Genomic DNA, 18,984 nt, shown 5'->3' with positions numbered 1-18,984 from the left:
ATAGAAGTGCTGATAATCATGCTCACAGGGCATCAAGCCTTGTATAATGTCAGCCTTGCCTCTGGCTATAGCTACATCCATCACCAGACTGTGGAGCCTGGAAATAAGCTTATGGAGTTATTGGGCATGAAATATTTCCATTTTGCCCCCTTGATGACTTCCAGGGTGGTATGTGGATATTGCCAAATGTCCTTTAGCAGATAGTACCCATATATCTAGTCCTGAACTGACATCCTATCCACAAGGAGACCCTTTTTAGGAGGAGATACTTTGCAATTGCGAAAGTCCCAAATGGTTTCCAAAGTAAATGGAACAGCCTTAGTTACTCTCTCACTGAATAAGAGGACGTGCCAATGGTGGCATTTTTATTATTCCTTTTTATCGTGGTAGTACATATCTAGTAGCCGTAGTCACAGATCAGGACCCCCACCATGCTAGGCGCTACATGAACAGAGAACAAAATGAAGATCCCTGTCCCGAGAAGTTTATAGTCTACTTTAAGTAGACATTATCCTACCACATCCCATATACTTGGCATTGGAAGAGTCATTCACCCCCTCAGAATCAAGATGCCCTTCTGCTCACTGTCCTGTTCATCCCAGATAGACAACCGAGATTGCTGTTTGGAAGATGAAGGGGGGAAATATCAAATGCTGCCGGAGCAGATGCCAACCAGGTTTGTGCTGAACCCACCATCTTAAGCTGCTTCAGGGCACACACTGGTGGCTAAGTGCATTGAGAAGGTTGAGGCTCATGACATGAGTCTTGACTCTGATATACTTGGTGCATTTTCTGACTTCATTGCTATGAGTGCATTTAGCACCGGGACCAGGCTTTAGACTATACATCCTAATCAACATGAAGCAATGTAATTATTCATTATTTGTATTAGCATCGTGCTAGGAGCCCTAGTCATGGACCAGGACTTTACTGTTCTAGCTGCTATACAAACAATGTCTTGGAAGGAGGATGACAGGTTACAGTGTGTCCTGGAATCACAGGTATGACTTATCTGTTCTGAATACCAGCCCTGGAATTTCTGGCGATCTTCACTGATCATGTACAGTAATTTAATTGGCCCAGACCATGATATGTGATAGTGGGGAGTAGGCTGTGAAAGCAGCAAAGGCTGCAGAATATGAAACACCAGAATATGAAAATTAGATAGCGACACAGAAGTATTAATTTAGAATTTTTGGGGGTGGAGGGGAGGAGAGCGACTGGTTGAATGTGTATTTAACTTACAAAAAAATACTAATGTTGTTGGAGGGCATTTTTTATCATAACTGTAAAAGGCTGTTACATATAATCTGAGAATTAGATGAGGATTGGTTATTCAGTTCCAAACATTTGCCAGGATTCAAGTCTCTTATGAACTGACATTGCACTGGCAATGATCACCTCAGGACATGAACACAACAAGCCAAACAATGATGTTGGCACTTTAATGGCTTGCCAAGAAAAGCTGATGCTATTTTTTTTCAGGAGATCCCTAAATGGAGTTATGCTGTTTTCTCCTTAAGTTGCAGTTTCAGGAAACAAAAGCAATGACAGGGCATTAGGTCTGCAGGAGGAGATGCTTTGACATCAGAGTGAAGTTCAGAAGAATAAGGGCAATATATCTATTTCCTACCATCTAAACTAGTATATTAAACATGTACACTAGTGCAAAGGATGATTACAGCCATTAAACATGGATCAATGTCTGTATTTGAGCCATCAAAATGTACCAAACAAGCATGACAATTACAAGAAAAATGAGAATTGATTATATTATAGAGTTATCAGCAGATGCATTTAAAAGTAAGACATCAATTTAAAAACATGAATGTTAAGGAGACGTGAATCCCATCTATGAAGCAAACAATTTTGTTTCATCACAATAAGCATCATTGACCTTGACTATGAATGGTATATTTTTAAACAAGATGATTCAATCTCTGCAGTCTTCTGCTAAGATGAAAATGTTTTGTTTCAAGAAAGCCTTATCTCGTCAGTAAGAAGGCATTAGGAGAGAAAAATCTACATGAAAATGACATTTAAAAGTTTTGAAAAAGCAATAAATTAAGCAATATATTGTAAATTTGAAAAGATATTTTAAATGTATCATAGAATCAGAGAAATTAAAGATGAGAAAGACCTATTAAGTTATCGAATCCATTCTTCTGCTCACTGCAGAATCAATCCCTAACAGTATATTTTCCAGCGCTTTGTTCAGTATATTTTTGTAATGAGTCCATCACTTTGTTTGGGAAAGTCTTTCAAAGTACAATCCTGTTGAGATGATCCAGCCTAAATATTCCTTTGTTGAAATCCGTTCCTCCTACTTATTCCCTCCTTGGGCTACGCTGAAGTATTCTTCTACCACAATGGTGTTTATCCTGTTCAAATACTTGCAATATTCCCACCAGAAGTTTACTTGTCTTTTGATTAGTAGTTTTAAACTTCCATCAGATGTCATTCTGGCAACTCCTTAATCATTTTTGCTCTTATCAGTGAACTCCCTCCATTTTATTGACATCTTTGTGATATACTGTGGCACTAGGGCTGAATGCAGTATTCTAGGTGCATTTCATCATTTTTATACAGTGGTAAGAGAGACCCTTGCCATATGAAATAAATTATAAAATTTGCCATCATCAGCATAGTATCATGGGAATCCTTTGGTCACTTTGCCTAAGGCAAGAAAAGTAGGGAGGGGGTAGAAAAACCCTTCATCTATTCCCTGAATAATTTTAAAGTATTTAAATTACACCTAGTAGAAACAGAACCTAATTAAGAGCTCCACCCATACCAGTTCCATATGCCATCCACCAACCTCAACAGGTGGAGGAACTTGACCGGGCTAGCCACGAAGGGGGACAGCCTCAGCTGCAAGGGAGACTCAATGAGGGACAACAAGTTGTTTGTTACCTGTGGACGTCTCTGGCAACCACTAGCCAGCTGGGGGGCAGGAAGTGCTGCTGTTGGGCCAGCATTCCCCAGGTGCCAGGATTTCACCTGAAGAATAAGCCATGTGGACCCTCTTTTTCAGCTCCATTCCAGCAGTCCCACCTGACCCCCATGAACTTGAAATGAAAAGACATCTTGGCAGATGCTGTAGGTCTTGCCTATATGGGAGTGAGGAAGGAATTTTTTTCTCCAACAGGGACAATTGGCAGAGGTCTGGGGAGTTTTTCGCTTCCTTTGCAGCACCTTCATGCCACAGCAGGTTAAGGAGGAATGTGCTTAGTACCCAACTGTGCTACTTGGTGGAGCTGTTAATTTGTCACAACTTGTGGCCAGTTTCCAGTGCAGTTAAAAGGATAAAATGAACAGTTCCCAGAGGTAAAAGACCTGGGATTTTGATGGCAGGCTTTGGGGTCATGGGATAGGGTGAGATCTTGTGGCTCTCATGGGCCAAGTTCAGATCTTGTGGCCCTCAACCAGGCAATGTCCCCACCCTTCTGCACCTTTTGCACTCCTGGCAGGGTGAGGGGTGCTAGGACTTGGACTGAGCTGAATCCTAGGGGTTAGGGTGTGGAAAGCCTACCAAGAGTTATGGGTTATAATACGGTTGGAGTTCTGTAACCCCTAGGTGATGGGCAGGGTTTGGCCATCCCAGGTGTTTAAATTGAATAGAAATCATGGCCTGCCAATTAAAATACATCCATGTGTCTGTCCTCATTTTGCCACTGTGTCTGAAGCAAAGCACTCTGTCCTTCAGCACCACATGGCATGTTTAGAGTCCTCTCCTTCCAGGAAGCCTCAAGTGGGGAAGAATGCATCCATGCTGGATTTGCCAGCATCTGCGGTACTGCTATCATGCAGGTTCCATGATAGCTGCAGGGAGAGCCACTAGCTCATAAATCTCAGGATTATACTTTAATCTGTTTCTGCAGCATGGCCCATCTGAAACACAACAGAAAACAGCTGCAGCACACCACGAATGTATGTAGGGCACAGCATTCCTAGAGATCCTGTCTTTTAAAAAAGAGACCAAGGGACTCTTGAGAAGCAAACTGGTCAAGGGGTCTTGCTGTAGGAGTTAAAAAGAGTGCCTGGGTGTCCCACTAAAGAGCAATACAATGGGAATATGAGAGGGAGGGAGAGAATAATAAACTGGAGTTGGGCCTCCTAAAGCAGTTGTATGAAGAATGCAGACTTGGAGGGTAAAAGAAGAGAGGTTATTGAATCCTCTAGAGGGGAGCTCTGGTGGAGAACATACTTTGGGGTTTCTCTGTCCACCAGAAAGAAATGAAGTCCCCATGCTACAAGTCAGAGATGCAGGAGCAACAAGAATAAGGACCCTACAGAACAAGGAATGAACTTGGGGTAATACAAAAAGAACACCAGTGATTCCTGGGGCAAGACATCCTCCTTTGGGTAGCTGTCTTTCTAAGTTTCTTAACAGGACTAAAAGCTAGAACATTATGAGATAGTACAGTAATGATATAATGTAATATCATTATAATATTATAATATACAAACATATAATATGTAATATACATTGTGATGCAATATCAGTGTCTTTTACTCATTGACACTTGACATCATCATAATGCTCAGGGAGGACCTACAAAAATAAGCTTTTCATGTTTTTACAGTCCCTCAAAATTTAAAATGCCTTGCACGTTGCCAGATAGCACTGCATTAGATAGTAGCCGTGGGTGTAAAATGGGATGGCTGGCCCTCTTATTTCTTTTACAAAGAAAAGATTAGCACTGGCATGGCAGCATATTCCATAACCACCATTTCAGTAACCAAAGTTTGCAACCTATGGAATAGCATCAATTAATTTCAAGCCTGAAAAAAATATAAATATTAATCCCATCCCAGAATTTTTATATTTGTAGTGGTTTTCTCATACCATGATTATTCTAACAAGCAGAACACTTTGGTCACATAGCGCTAAAAAATAGGCATTATAAATGCAGCTTTATATTTTAAGGATCAAATTGTGCACTTCCTTATCAAGAAAGTAGATCCATTGTCTTCAATGAGATAAAAGCATGAGTAAGACAAGGAGGATTTGGCTCTCTATCCTTTGACTAGTGATTGTTTGGAAACTCAGTCACTATATTTAGATTTGAAGTGCTTTGAGGCAGAAACCATCTTTATGTTATATGACTGTACAGTGCCTAGTGTAAGAGGATTTAGATATTTGGTTTAACCAAGGATATGCTTTAAAAGTGGTTTAGTTGAACTGGCACAAACCACTGTGTGGGCAGTCTTCAATCAGTTTAAAGATAAATTGATAGACGCCATGGTAGACTGATTGAAGACCGTCCACACAGTGGTTTGCATCAGTTCAACTAAATCAGTTTTAAGGCAGTGCAAGTGTAAACAAGACCTTGGTCTGAGAGAGAGAAAGAGAGTGTGCACGCTAGAACATAGCACCATTTGTAATAGTATTGATTGTGCAGAGAAGATGCAAAAATTAATTTAAATTAATGAAGACAAGTGCAAAATACCATATTTATGAAGAAAAAAGCCAGATGCAGAACTACAAAATGGGGAGTAACTGGCTAGGCAGCAGAACAACTGAAAAGGGTCCCTGGGTTAGACTGGATCAAAAATTGCATGCGTGAACAATATGATGCATTTACGAAAAAGACTAATATTGTTCTAGGTTGTATTAACAGGAGTGTCATATGTAATACATGGGAGATAATTTCCCCACTCTTCTTGGCACTGGAGAGGCTTCAATGCAGTACTTTGTGCAGCTCTGGAAGCCACACTTTCAGAAAGATGTGGACAAATTGGACAGAGTCCAGAGAAAAGCAACAAAAATGATAAAAGCTTTAGAAAACCTGACCTATAAGGAAAGGTTAAAAAAACCAGGCCCGTTGAATCTTGAGAAGACTGAGTGGGGACCTGGTATCGGTCTTTGAATATGTCTATTGCAGGTAAAATAAGAAGCAAAGGGCTTACTCTGCAGGAAGGAAGATTGAGGTTAGATACCAGGAAAACCTTTTTAACTATAAAGATAGTTAAGCTCTGGAATAGGCTTTCAAGGGAGGTTGTGGAATCCCTGTCATTGGAAGATTTTTAGAACAGGTTAGACACATCTGTCAGAGATAGTCTAGGACTAGGTATACATGGTCTTGCCTCAGCACAGGGGGCTGGAACAGATGATGACTCGAGGTCACTTCCAGTCCTACATTTCTAAGATACTCTGATAATATTCATTTGTGTTCCATATGCTGTTTGTATCATTTCATCATTCGGATCATTTGTATGATATGATCATTTGTATCATTCTATCATTTGGATCAAAACAACCTAAAATATTAATTATTGTTTGTGTAAGATGTTAATTAAAATACAACATATAAGAAAGCATCTTACCGGGTTTTATTCATCAAGTCTGCTCCACGTGCTTTGTAATAATCTAAATTTTGTTGGAATTGGTAAATCACTGGTCTTGGATTTTTCTACAGAAAAAAGTGTTAAAATGTTTTAAATTAGAAAGTATTTAATAAAATTAGGCATCAGTGTCTTAACAGAAAGTTCAGATGAGATTTAATCAATAAGGGAATATAAATTAAAAACTCATTTCTTTTTTCTCAGGACCATAATTGATAAAGGTAGGAATAATATTTAAAAAAAGGAAAGCCAGCGTTGAAATATTTTAGATTCTACTGTTATCATCTGAAGACTAAGACTGTTCCACAAATACCATAACTAAGCATAATATACCGGCTCATCCATGTAGAAAGGGGACTGAGCCACAATGTCTGAATTTGGATCTGAACTTTCCCAATGTCTGGGGAAGTTCTGTTCCAAATTAGCATTGTCCCTTCTCTAGTTCTGACTATAGGAGTGTATCACCAAAAGGTCTGCCCATAAAGAGATCATATTAAATAAAATATTAATAGTAAGGACAAGCTATGATTTCTAATTTAAGATCAACGTACCAACTTGTTAGTGAACGTTTTGGTTAAACAAAGATTGGCTTTATGTTAGAATTATTTTTTTTGATCAAATCAAATATATCCACTAGATGGCACACAGAACCTTTCCCCCCCTAAACCTCACAGTATTCAGTATCTAGGCCTTGAATGCCATTGCACTATACTGTACAAAATTAATACTGAAATTAGAGGCTGTCTGTTAGTCCCTATTTTCACCACAGAGAAACTAATTTATTGATATACGTCGTCTTAAGTAGCACTGAAATTACCTTTTTTTGGACTTAGTATTCTATGGAATATTGAAGACTCTATACCACAGCTTTATGTAACAGGGAGCTCATTTACACTAATTTAACTCAAAGGGATAATGCTGGATGGTGTGAAGTGCTATATAAATATTATTTAAAAAAAACATTGCACATGCACCCAACAAACCGGAAGTATAGCATAGCCCTTTTCTATAAATACCCATGAAAAGGATAAATTAGTTAAAGTAATACATTTCCATTGCTCCAGAAGTTAAAATGCAGGGGGAAAAAACAAAAAAGACACGATAGAATATCCATTAAAGTGATTGTTTTTTCTGTGCAAGAATTTAAATATAGTGCACAAAACAGCACTATTTTATACAAATAGATACTTGTTGAAAGATTTGTGTTACAAGTTTATTGTCTTTTAAACCTGCTTTCCCCCTTTGGCTTTTACACATTCAATTGAAATATACTGATGTAACTTTTCCGGTCTTTGTAATAATACATATAATTTATTAATCAGTGCAATGCAATATGCTTTCTGAATTTTTTTTTTTTTAACAAGGGAAAAGTACATTACATTTTCATCTTGATAGGTAAGGAGTACAAAAGGGAATGGGAAACTTCCTTATACTCTTTCCCACCTCCACATGTGGGGAATACATTTTCCTTGCTCATTGTTGTAATGGGCTGGAGAACCCATGCTCCATCCTTTCACTCTCCAGGGAATTGCTAGAGACCCTTCTCCTTTTTGACCAGCCTTCTCACCTTTGTGGTAGTAGATGGGATTGTCATTTCAAACAACAGAATATTGTACAATGCACATGACACAAGAAGAAGAGTTCGAGTCAGGGCAATAGGTATCAAAGGGCCAGAAGGATTGCAGAGGTCAAAGTTAAAGTTGCTGATGGAAGCCTTCAGTGAGAATTTCCTGAGTTACCCTTGTATTAAATTACTTTTTACCCCCTACAGGAATACATTAAACACTATTTAAATATATATTCTTTGCAGTGTTCATAAAAAACCATATTATTAGACGTTTAGACAAGCATAAAAAACCTCCCACCTCTTCTACCACCTGTATTGTAGTGGTCACCGTACATTTTTCATCTCTTGTTATAACAACATTTGCATAACTCTTTCCCATCATATAGCTTGTAAGTCAGTCCTCATCAACTGGCAGCAATAACAGTGAATCAGCTTTAGTTACTATTGCTATGGTTTGGTAATTCAATGCATTTCTATGATAATCAAATCTGAACTGACATGATGAGGATAACTGATGGCTCTAAAACTACTATGCTAGTAATCAAATAGTACAACTTTTCTCCTACAAATGTAATAGACTTCGATTTTTCTTTATGGGAGTTGATGACCATTTGAACCCAAGGTACAAGAGGAGGAGGATAAAATTACAGGCATACTTCCACTTCATCCAGATTCACTTTCACAAGGCTATACACATGCCCCGTTTTGCAACTTGTTTCCAGTAATTGGATATACACTTTGTTTTTGCTAAAATAAAAAGGCTTTTCTTTCAACTTCCAACAAATCAAGAAAGGATTATGATACTTTCTTTTCTGGAAAAAATGAGGGACAAGATCATGTGGAGCAATTTCTTGAAATACATATTTATGCAGAAATGACAAGCAATTCAAGACATGAAATGCTGATCTACTATCTAAGCACTTAAGCCATTAATAGGAATAATGATCTAACTTGAACACATGAATGAGGCTCAAGTATTACTTTCAGTGGGGCCTATTTAAATTCTTGTGAGGCTTACTGGTATCAAAGGGAGAGGCAGTTTAAAGTACTATTACAAGGAAGGGGGAAAAAAAACAATCCTCAGAAAAAATGATGTTGAAAAAACAGCATTTAAAATGTAAGACAATAAAAACCAAGGGGGTCAGTGTTGGAAATGATTTTTAGGACTGCAAGATATGCTTTAAGAAAATCCCATTATTTTAAAAAACCTGACATACATGTTAACATGCAGATATCTGAAAACTACTATTCTAAACATACTTAATATTTCTGAAAGCTGCATTTCACACAGATGGTGACAGAAATTAAGATTATGACATTTATAGCATTTTATTGATAGCACCTTCTCTATTTCTCATGGGTTTTTTTTTTTAGAATTCATTGCATAAATTTCATAATGAGAAATAATCCTAGAAAAATGCAAATTTTTCTCTATCAATTTCAAACGAATTTCTCTCCTAGACATATCCAACTTTGGGCATCCCCTGTACTAGATGTGCTGTGCATTCATGACACATAGAACAAATGAATCTAACTTATTGAGAAAGACAGCAACTCTAACTGACCAGAGCATTCATAATCAAATTTTACTTTTTCCCCCCAAGTAGATTCTAATTTATATTTACATGTTTAATTACTAATGTTAGTAAAGTTTTCATACTTTTATTTCTCAACTAATGTAAGTACTTTGATCAATACTTTATTTTAGATTAAACCTTCTTTTCTTGTAAAACATGGGCCATTAAAAGGTGATGAGCAAATGTATCACCTCTGCCACACCCCAACCTTAGTATAATGTGCTGATTGCCCTTGATAGAGAGTATAAAAAGGGCATTAAAAAGATTAACAAATTAACTCCTCCCCCTGCCTTTCTATAGATCTGTGAAATGCAGAGCTGAGATGGATTTTTTCCTCTAGGGATGTCACATTAGCCAAAAGAGTCTAGGAATCCATAGTCTACCTGGAAGGGAATGGTAAATACCATTCTTTGAACAACAGTCTGTGGGTTTTTCAATTACTTTTCAGTTCTCTTCTTTATAACTGGATGGCCTATGTTAGGCAACCACAAGCTTTAATTTTGAATTAACAGATTCAAATATTCAAAGGGGCAAATATTATGCACAGCCACAGTAACAGGCACATAAAGTAGTACTGTATGTGTGGGACTCTTAGAAGCACAGATTCGAACTCCCAGCCTAGAGGAAGTGGTGACTACTGTGCCTTCGAGCCACCCTTGTGCCTTCTTGATTCTAAGCCATTTTGAGGACTGTAAAGGCCCTTCTGCATAATTAGATAGTCTTGAGGGGCTGTCTAAATTACAGCAACCTGCCTCTGGAAAAGCAGTGCTGTCCAAAATCTCCACAGCATTATGTGCTGGGTCCCTCCTGCTCCCATTCACACCTCTCCCATGCCTAGGCCAGCTCCATGCATATATTAACATCAGGGCTTGGGAGGGAGTTTTTAGGGATGATCTGTACAGTCTTTCTCAGTTCTAGACCAGATCCATGGTTTTTAGAGCCCTTCACTTTGCTCTGGCTGTTTTAACTGGCTAAGGAGCCAGAGCTGGGGCTGATGTTCAGAAGGTGTAAATTACACCAGCTGAGGTTCTCCTCCATGCCTTTCAACTCTTTGTTATAACATTAGATGGCATTTCAGGTAAAACTGAGTGATTTGATTGCTTAGATCCAACAGTGGTCACAGAAATTCTAACATGCCTGCCTGATTCCCTGAGTTAGACTTTACTGAGGCACTGGTAGGGAAGAAAGCAAAGATGTTTTGCTAATCCCAAATCATGTAATTAAAAAAAGTCAAACAAGAAAATTGTATAAAATTATTTATACAGTTAAATATCTTATAGTGGGGCAGGCTTAAGTGATACAGGTCTAGAAAGATTGTTGTACCATACATCAAGGAATTTACTTTACCCCCATAATGTAATGCTTTAACTGTTTGAGTGTGTGATGGTTTCCAGGATGTGTGCGCAAGTGGTGGTGATGAAATCTATAGAACACAATTTAAGATTTAGTTTCTCTTCTTCCTTTTTTTGTTTTTGTTTTAAATATTCCAGATACTGAAGATTCAGAAGATAAAACAGCACTGTAAAAAGATGTCTGATGTGCCTCTCTAATGAAAAATGAGACTTATTTTAGTGAACATGTTATTGCCTCAATGCCAGGGGAAAAACACTCGTCATTAGAGAAATGAATTGCTCAGCTGTTCATAAGCAAAAAGCTCTGGGGGAATTTCTCAAGGCCCAAAACGCAAAGCATTGCAGGGTTATGCAAACATATGTTGCAGGTGTTTTAGGCTAGACAGGTGGGAAAACCTCAACCACTGAAAAAGAGTTAGCTTAATAGATTGCAACTGAAACGAGATAACCTAAATGCAACCAAGTGAGAAAGAAACAGCAATAGTGAACTGTATATGTATAACAAAACTCTCACCAAAATAATTATCTCACATAGAACAAACCTCTCACTAAAACAATTATCTCACAAGCAAACTGGATTTTTTTTTCCATCTAGTAGTTTTATAGCAAACAAATGCTGCCAATTATTTTTTTTGGAAAACTAATGGTATTTTAAACCTGGAACAAAAAACAACCTGAAATAGCAATAATTATCCAAAAAAGATAAAGAACAAGTATTGTAACCTATATTTAAACAAATATTTCTAAGGAGACAGTTTGTTGGAATATCCCTTCTTTAGTTCTAGGCAACATTAGATTTATCATAATTTTTCTAAAGCCTGAGATATTTCTATATTAAAATGCTAATTTTTTCCTTTTCATTTGCCTATAATTAAAGTTGGGGAAATCTGTGATCCCATTTTCATTGTGAAGGTTTTATCTTTTCTTTCTCCAACGTAATACAAGACCCTCTTCAATAAAAATTGATACATACATAGTTTGTTCTGTTTCACTGCTGTCATTTTCCATTATGCACCATTACACCATTAATTAATTTGATTGGGAATATTAATGACTACCTAATAGTTAGGTGCCCAGAAAATTTAACCTCTCCACTTTTTTTTCTTCATTATGTGTCCAAGAAGTTGTAGCCTTTGCTATGTTTTTGGCAAATAACAGCTCAATGTTTTCAGCAAATTTTCATATACATCTCAAAATAAACTGATTGCAAGAAATGCAGCTGTATGTTATAAAGTAATGACTGGCCATTGTGGCACAAAATGCATTGCATCAGCCTGCAACAGATTTTTTTAAATATTTATAAAATAGTGGGGCATTAATATTTTGCAGTATTATCAGACACCATATCCTATTGCTCACTGTAAATGAGTTCAGTGCCAATGGATTAAAATATAAGCCAATATATATTTTTATAGTGTATATATATTAACATACAACATTGTATGAATAGAATGATAGTATTGATACTGACCACAGAATGACACTGGAGTCAAGAGACTTGAACTCTATCAATGGTTTTGCCAGTGATATGCTGTGTTATAGTTAGGGTGACCAGATAGCCAGGGTGAAAAATCAGGACAGGGGATGGAGGATAATAGGCACCTATATAAGACAAAACCCTGAATATCGGGACTGTCCCTATAAAATCAGAACATCTGGTCACCCTAGTTTTAGTTTCCTTATCTGTAAACTACCTATTTACCATTCTCAGAGGGATGCTGTTGGCTTCAATTAACTAATGCTTGTCAAAAATAGAAAAATCTTTGAAAATCTCCTATAGACAATGCTATAGAAGTGCAAAGAATTACTATTATATGTCAATTGATTGTATGGCAAATCAAGCAAATATTTTTCTGAAAAAATAAAATGCCCCAAAAGAATTTAAGAATTCAGTTAACTGGGTAAAGACAAGGAGAACTCTCTGAACTCCTGCCAACTTGAAATAACGACCAACTCCAAATTTCCTTACATGTCAACCCTGCCATCCCTAGGGCAAGTAGGAGTTTCAGATGCTAGAAAAGTATTGTTTTTAGATTATGGTCTACATTATGTACAATTGTACATTATGTTCTTCTCTCTCGCTCTCTGCAGAAGAAGAAACAGAAATGCTAAAAATGTTAATTCAGATTTATAAATAACATCTGTTAGAATTAAAGAAAATTTTAGTCACATATATTTTAGCTCTTTGTCCTAACTAGTTGAAGCTTTTTTTTTCACTTATGTTTTTACAACATATCACATAGTTGAATAGGTAGATCAAAGCATACCAAATCAACCCTAATCAATATTCCAGAAAGAAAAAATACCCTGCCAATGTTCAAGTTTAACATGTGTAAATTCCAAATTTTGCATAAACAAAAATGCTTAGCCACATTATTGCAATATGCCTTTCAATTGATTCCTCTATTTTTTCCCCCTGAACCCTTATTTTAAGAAGTAAAGTAACTAAATAGTGAGATGTAAATGTGGCAAAGTTCAGCCCTGCACCCATGACATATTTACGACCTGGTATTTCAAAGCCCTACACAGCTAGGAAATAGAAGTTTTACAGCCTTAGAAAGGAGAGATCCAAGCTTACAAATGGAATACACAGCCAGACTTGCTTCTAACCCTGAAATATTCCAAGTTATCAGATTTAAAACATGACATTTTTATATGAAGAAAAGCCACCACATTATGGTTTTATTGGCACTCATTTGGCCAACCTGCATAACTCACTCATGGCTTTTTGAGTAATGCAGCTATTCTAAGCTTTCACCAATAAAACCTTTATACCACACTACAACATTATGTGTTGTATGTGTGCGCGCGCATACATGCACACAAGCCATATATATGGGGAAGGTGGAATATTTTTAAAGTGCTACTTTGGTGATTTTTGCTATCTGGAGAGCAATATAACCTGCAAAAATAACCTGCCCTATAATTTTATCACACTACACTAGCCATAGTATAGTAGCTATTCTTGCATATATTAAAAAGTTCAGAATCCATTTTATACAACTCATAGTTTGTTTTGTAAATTTAGTCAAATACATTAATTATGATGTGGAGAAGTTTTCATTAGAGAGAAACTGTTCTAAGTGGTGCTTTTTGATAAACTACTTCACAAAATAGAAGTGATTAATTGAATTGTCAGATTGCACACAAGAAGAACCATAATCACCTCATTCTAACATGATTAAATATGGTTTATTACATCATTTTATAGCTAATATCGTTACTCTTTAGGACAGGGTCAGTAGCTTTAGATGACTTTTCAAATATAAGTAAACTAGTCATTTGAAAGGAACAGCCCCAACATATTCATGTGCAATAGGTTTTATTGGTAACTGAGGTAATTAAGAGCTACAAGGTGCTTCATTTCCCCTCTCTCTTACTTAAAAAAAAAATCAAACATGATCAGGTTTGTTCTTGCCTGTACTACTGTTATTTTCTCCTGCTCAAAGAAGAAAAAGATTCAGTCTTTAAAAATCAGTTTGTTTGCCATTAAAATATCCCAAAATAATTTCACCTCCAGTCTTTCTCCCGTCTCCAAAATACTTCTCCCTTTCATATTTATACCTTATCCAATTCTTCCCCAATAATCCCATGTCCCCAAACTCCATGCCGCTACATTTAACTTTTTTTTTTTTTGCCAGGATATCTCTATTTGGGCAGCATTAAGGTTGCTTGGGTACCCAGTAGGCAGAAAATTCAAGGACTTTTAAAAAAATGTTTGGGATCATGAATTTATCAATATGTGTAATGTTTCTTTTGACTAGCAATTAGCTCGCAAAGATTTTTTAATGTCAGTTTTATTATCTTGCTGTATAGAAATATAAGGAAGGGATAGGTAAATTAGTTATGGCACAGTAATTGTGTTGCTTAATTCCTTACTATTTGAATGCTACCATACTCTTATTCTGATATCAGTTGACTACAAGCATACCATAGTTTGTACAGCAGCATCCAAATCACAGATGCCAAGGCCAGAAGGGACAACTGTGATCATTTAGTATTAAGGCTTGTACACACTAGCGCTTACTTTGATATAACTTAAGTCGCTCAGGGATGTGGAAAAACCAACCCCTTGAGTAATGTAAATTACACTGACCTAAGTGCCGGTGTGGATGCTCTCCCGCGCACATAGCTACTGCCAGTTGGGGAGTTGGAGTAATTATGCTGACAGGAGAGCTCTCTTCTGTCGGCACAGAGCGGCTGCACTACCAGTGTTACAATGGCACTGCTGTAGCAATTCTAGTAACCCTTACTTCCTGTATCACAGGCCACAGAACTTTCCCCAAATAATTCCTAGAGCATACCTTTCAGAAAAACATCCAATCTCAATTTACAAAATGTCAGGGATGGAGAATCCACCACTACCCTTGGTAAATTGTTCCAATGGTTAATTAGTCTCACTGTTAAAAATGTACGTGTTATTTAGAGCCTGAATTTGGCTAGCTTCAACTTCCAGCCATTGGATCATGTTATACCTTTCTCAGATTGAGGAGTCCATTATTAAATATTTGCTCCCCATGTAGACACTTATAGTTTGAGCTCTTTGAGTCTATCACTATAAAGCATGTTTTCTAATCCTTTAATCATTCTCATGGCTCTTCACTGAACCCACCCCAATTTCTCAACTCATTTCAGGAATTATTCTGTGATACTTTGTGTTCCCTAAATTTCCATTTACATTTAAATACATTTGCTGATTAACGTGGGTTGTCAAAATATTTGCATGCTGTTAGTTACTTAAGATGCCAATTCACAGTGTGTTATGAAGAACCTAACAATATAAATTATACAGTCATAAATATATTCGGCTACCTAAGAAACTGTCTCTCCCCTTCATGTGTTACCACCAGTGTTATGACTGATGCAGGTGTTCTAGTTAACAGGCATTTGGCTTAAAAGCGAGGGCGACTGTGAAGGATCCATGGTCTTCATAAATTGGCTTCTGAGCACACAATTTTCCAAGGCTTTTCCTAAAAAATATTGGTTGAGACCTATGAGATGCTATGGAATGGAAGGCTAAGTTATGATAGGTTGATTAAATGGCTGGCATATTTGGGAAGATGGGGATCAGTTTTGGAAAGGATGGGTAATTCTTTTTATTATGAATACTGACCCTTTAGTTTTTTACATATTAAAATATTTGAACAAGTGCCTTGCATATGTTGGTTTTAAAATAAATATATATAAATGAATAGTAACTATTGACTCACTGTGCATGTATTACTATTATATGGGCCTATTACAATATGGTTATTCTAAACACTATTTCATTAAATTGGTAGCTGTCTGTAACACCTTTATTCTAATAGTGAAACACAATACAAGAGCTGAACTACAAAACTCAAGACATAATTCTTAAAATCAAACTTTATTGGGTCAATTGTTATATGAAAACAAATGCTTCTGGGTTGAGGGCTTAGAAGATAGGTTAAGAAAGAACTAATTTAAAAATATTGTGTTTTAAAATGTACATATATATATATAATGTATATATATTTATATTTATAATATAATTTATATTTATAAATGTATTATATTTAAAGTCATATTTTAAAAAATTGGCCTCCAATTTGGGGCTGACAATCAACTGCAAGCACATATAACTGGGAGGCAAACAATGGTATTTAGATAATAACTACCTTATGTAAATCAGATGGTTAATCATCTAAATGATATAGTGTGTCAGGAATTTACTGTGCATAAAGCTAGAGGCTGAAGTACCCTTCATACTTTTGGTCCTTAAAATGTATGTTTATCAGGTTAAATATATGAGATCTTAACGCTCTGCACGCTAAGGGCAAATATCACAGTTCCCAGAGTTCTACCACTGTAAAACTGAAGATGAATTCATTTGTGTTTAGTTTCTCCTAACTTCCTCTTCCCCATTTGGAAGGCCATGCACTTAGTTTTTTTCTACTCTCTTCCTCCTTCTCTCTGCCAATTGCATGTACCTTTCTTACTCTCCCTGAAAACCATCTCCTAGTGGCAAGAACATCTTGCCTTCTTTCCAGTGCACTAGTGATCTCACCCTTCCCACCTGATTGCCTTTCCTACAAGTTCACCCATGGTGCCTACCTCATTTCTGTCTCACTTCTGGCTTTCTGCCTCCCACATATTGACTTCTGGCCCCTGAGCTACCTGTGAGGAACAGCAAAGGGTAGGCTACTCTATCTGGAGGACTAGACAAGCAAGCTGAGTTGGGCTGGGACTTGAGCCACTGAAAACTCATGGTCATCTGCTCTCCAAGTGCCTAAAATCTTTCTTTCTTGTCCCCCATCAACACAGAGCACTTTAAGAAATTAGTCAATGCCCAGTTGTCAGCCCCCTTGAAATGAGTCAGCTGACTGATGGCTGAATAGAATACATTATTTTAAAATACATTTGAAGGATTATAAAGAATTTGTTGGAGCATGGGGGAAACTCTAGCTGCTATTACTGTTAGGTGATAAGCTAACCATTACATACTAGGTATCAAAATTCCACTTCTTGAGTAGATATTAATTAATGAACTACTAATGTCCAAATGCTGAAAGACACTAACTTCTGATTGGCTGCAATCTGGTCATTAAAGAGTGGTAATTAATGACAGATTGTACACACTGCTAACCAACAAAACAAACTAAAACCTGCTCTTCTCCTTTCACAAACACTGAAACAAACAATACTGAAATAACGGCAGCTTTCAAAGGATAGTTCCAGCTTTTCAGAAGCACCTCAGCTAATGAGTGTATAGAAAAGAATTTATCTGAAGAAGAAGAAAGTGAAGCTAAACAGCCTTTCAGGCACATGAAACCACCTCAGAGAAAACTCTGATATGTGACAGCAGCTTCTTAAGAAGAAAATTCAACTGAAAATAATGTACAAACAGTTCAGTTCACAATCTCAGTAATGTAATTTTTTTCTCCTGTTATTTACTGCTCAGATCATTTTGAGTATTGAAGGCTGGTATGAAGATTCCACTAGCTGGTCATTATATGAATGATCATGACCTTAAAATCATGTATTATTGCTTAATTGCTATGGTAGTCACTGCAAGATCAGTTATGATTAACTAATATAGCACCTTTGAGATGCCATATGTACTTCAGCAGGGATTCAGTTGTAATTCACCATTAATATAGTCAAACATTATTTAAAAATGTTATCAAATTTCTTAAAATACTTTGTTGAAAAAAATCAGACTAACCAGAATTTTTAGTGTGATCTAAAAACCATTAATTTTAAACAGCCAAATATAACATTGTATATGATATTTTAATAGACTGTTTATAAGCAGTAACACTTCAGAGTTGAAGAAAACGGTTTTATTTCTAACTAGCTTGCTCACAAGTAATACAACCATTCCTGCTAAAAGGTTTGCAAACAAACTTTTATTTTGCAGAAATATTTTGGATAAATACTGTAAGCTCCCAAACAAAGGACGGTTATCAAGTTCGTAGTATGTAATCTAAAATGGTAATGTTCTAGGTAGTGCTTTAGTTTTGTAATAAGTCACTGTGATAAGGTTAAAACTTCAACACACAACAACATACAAATAAGAACACCCAAAGATGAAAATTACTTTGCTTATGTTGCTGTATTAGAATTTTATTTGCTAAAGGGTAAAAACAGATTTGCAAAATTCACAGTTAACTTAAAACAATAGTTTTAAACCTTTTATTCCGAGCCCTGACTGCCTTCAGGAGGGAAAGAACATCTGGTTATTTAAGGAACACAATATGTTCACATTTCCTATGACTTTTATTTCTAATTGGGTTTTTAAATTTTTTTTATTTGAACAACTCTAGTTAGAACTATGTTTTTTTAATCACTTTATATTCTTCTGACCACCCTCCCTCAACATCTCTACTTCTTCATCTAACTGCATTTGCTTTGAAAATTCACAGCACTACTCAACAGTGGTGATGTGGAAAAAAAATAGGCACTTTTGGGGTATTATATTTAGACATACACCTACAATCAATTCTTTTGGGTATTTTACAAGAACAATTCCTTCTATTGCCGCAGTCTCTCTCTCTCTCTCACGCATGCACGCGCACACACACGCACACACACACACACACACACACACACACACACCCCTCTTTCCATTATGAAAAAGCATAGACTAGAAATCCCATTGATACATATAACTGAGATA

At 36.6% G+C, this 18,984-nt stretch overlaps 1 protein-coding gene across 1 annotated transcript in view; it reads right to left on the bottom strand.

The window, feature by feature from the left end:
* Positions 1 to 18,984, bottom strand: part of TBC1D5 (TBC1 domain family member 5) — a 450,092-nt gene that overhangs the window by 72,436 nt on the left and 358,672 nt on the right. Inside the window, exon 17 of the mRNA XM_067561949.1 lies at positions 6,331 to 6,416. Within this exon, the coding sequence (XP_067418050.1) occupies positions 6,331 to 6,416 (86 nt within the window). The remainder of the gene's footprint in view (positions 1 to 6,330; positions 6,417 to 18,984) is intronic.

The sequence above is a fragment of the Emydura macquarii genome, unplaced genomic scaffold (assembly GCF_026122565.2).
Source record: "Emydura macquarii macquarii isolate MOO-44397 ecotype Brisbane River unplaced genomic scaffold, CSIRO-AGI_Emac_v2 contig_2422, whole genome shotgun sequence".
Classification (NCBI taxonomy): Eukaryota; Metazoa; Chordata; order Testudines; family Chelidae; genus Emydura; species Emydura macquarii.
Note: the sequence above shows the minus strand (reverse complement) of the source record. Positions and strands in the feature narration are given on the sequence as shown.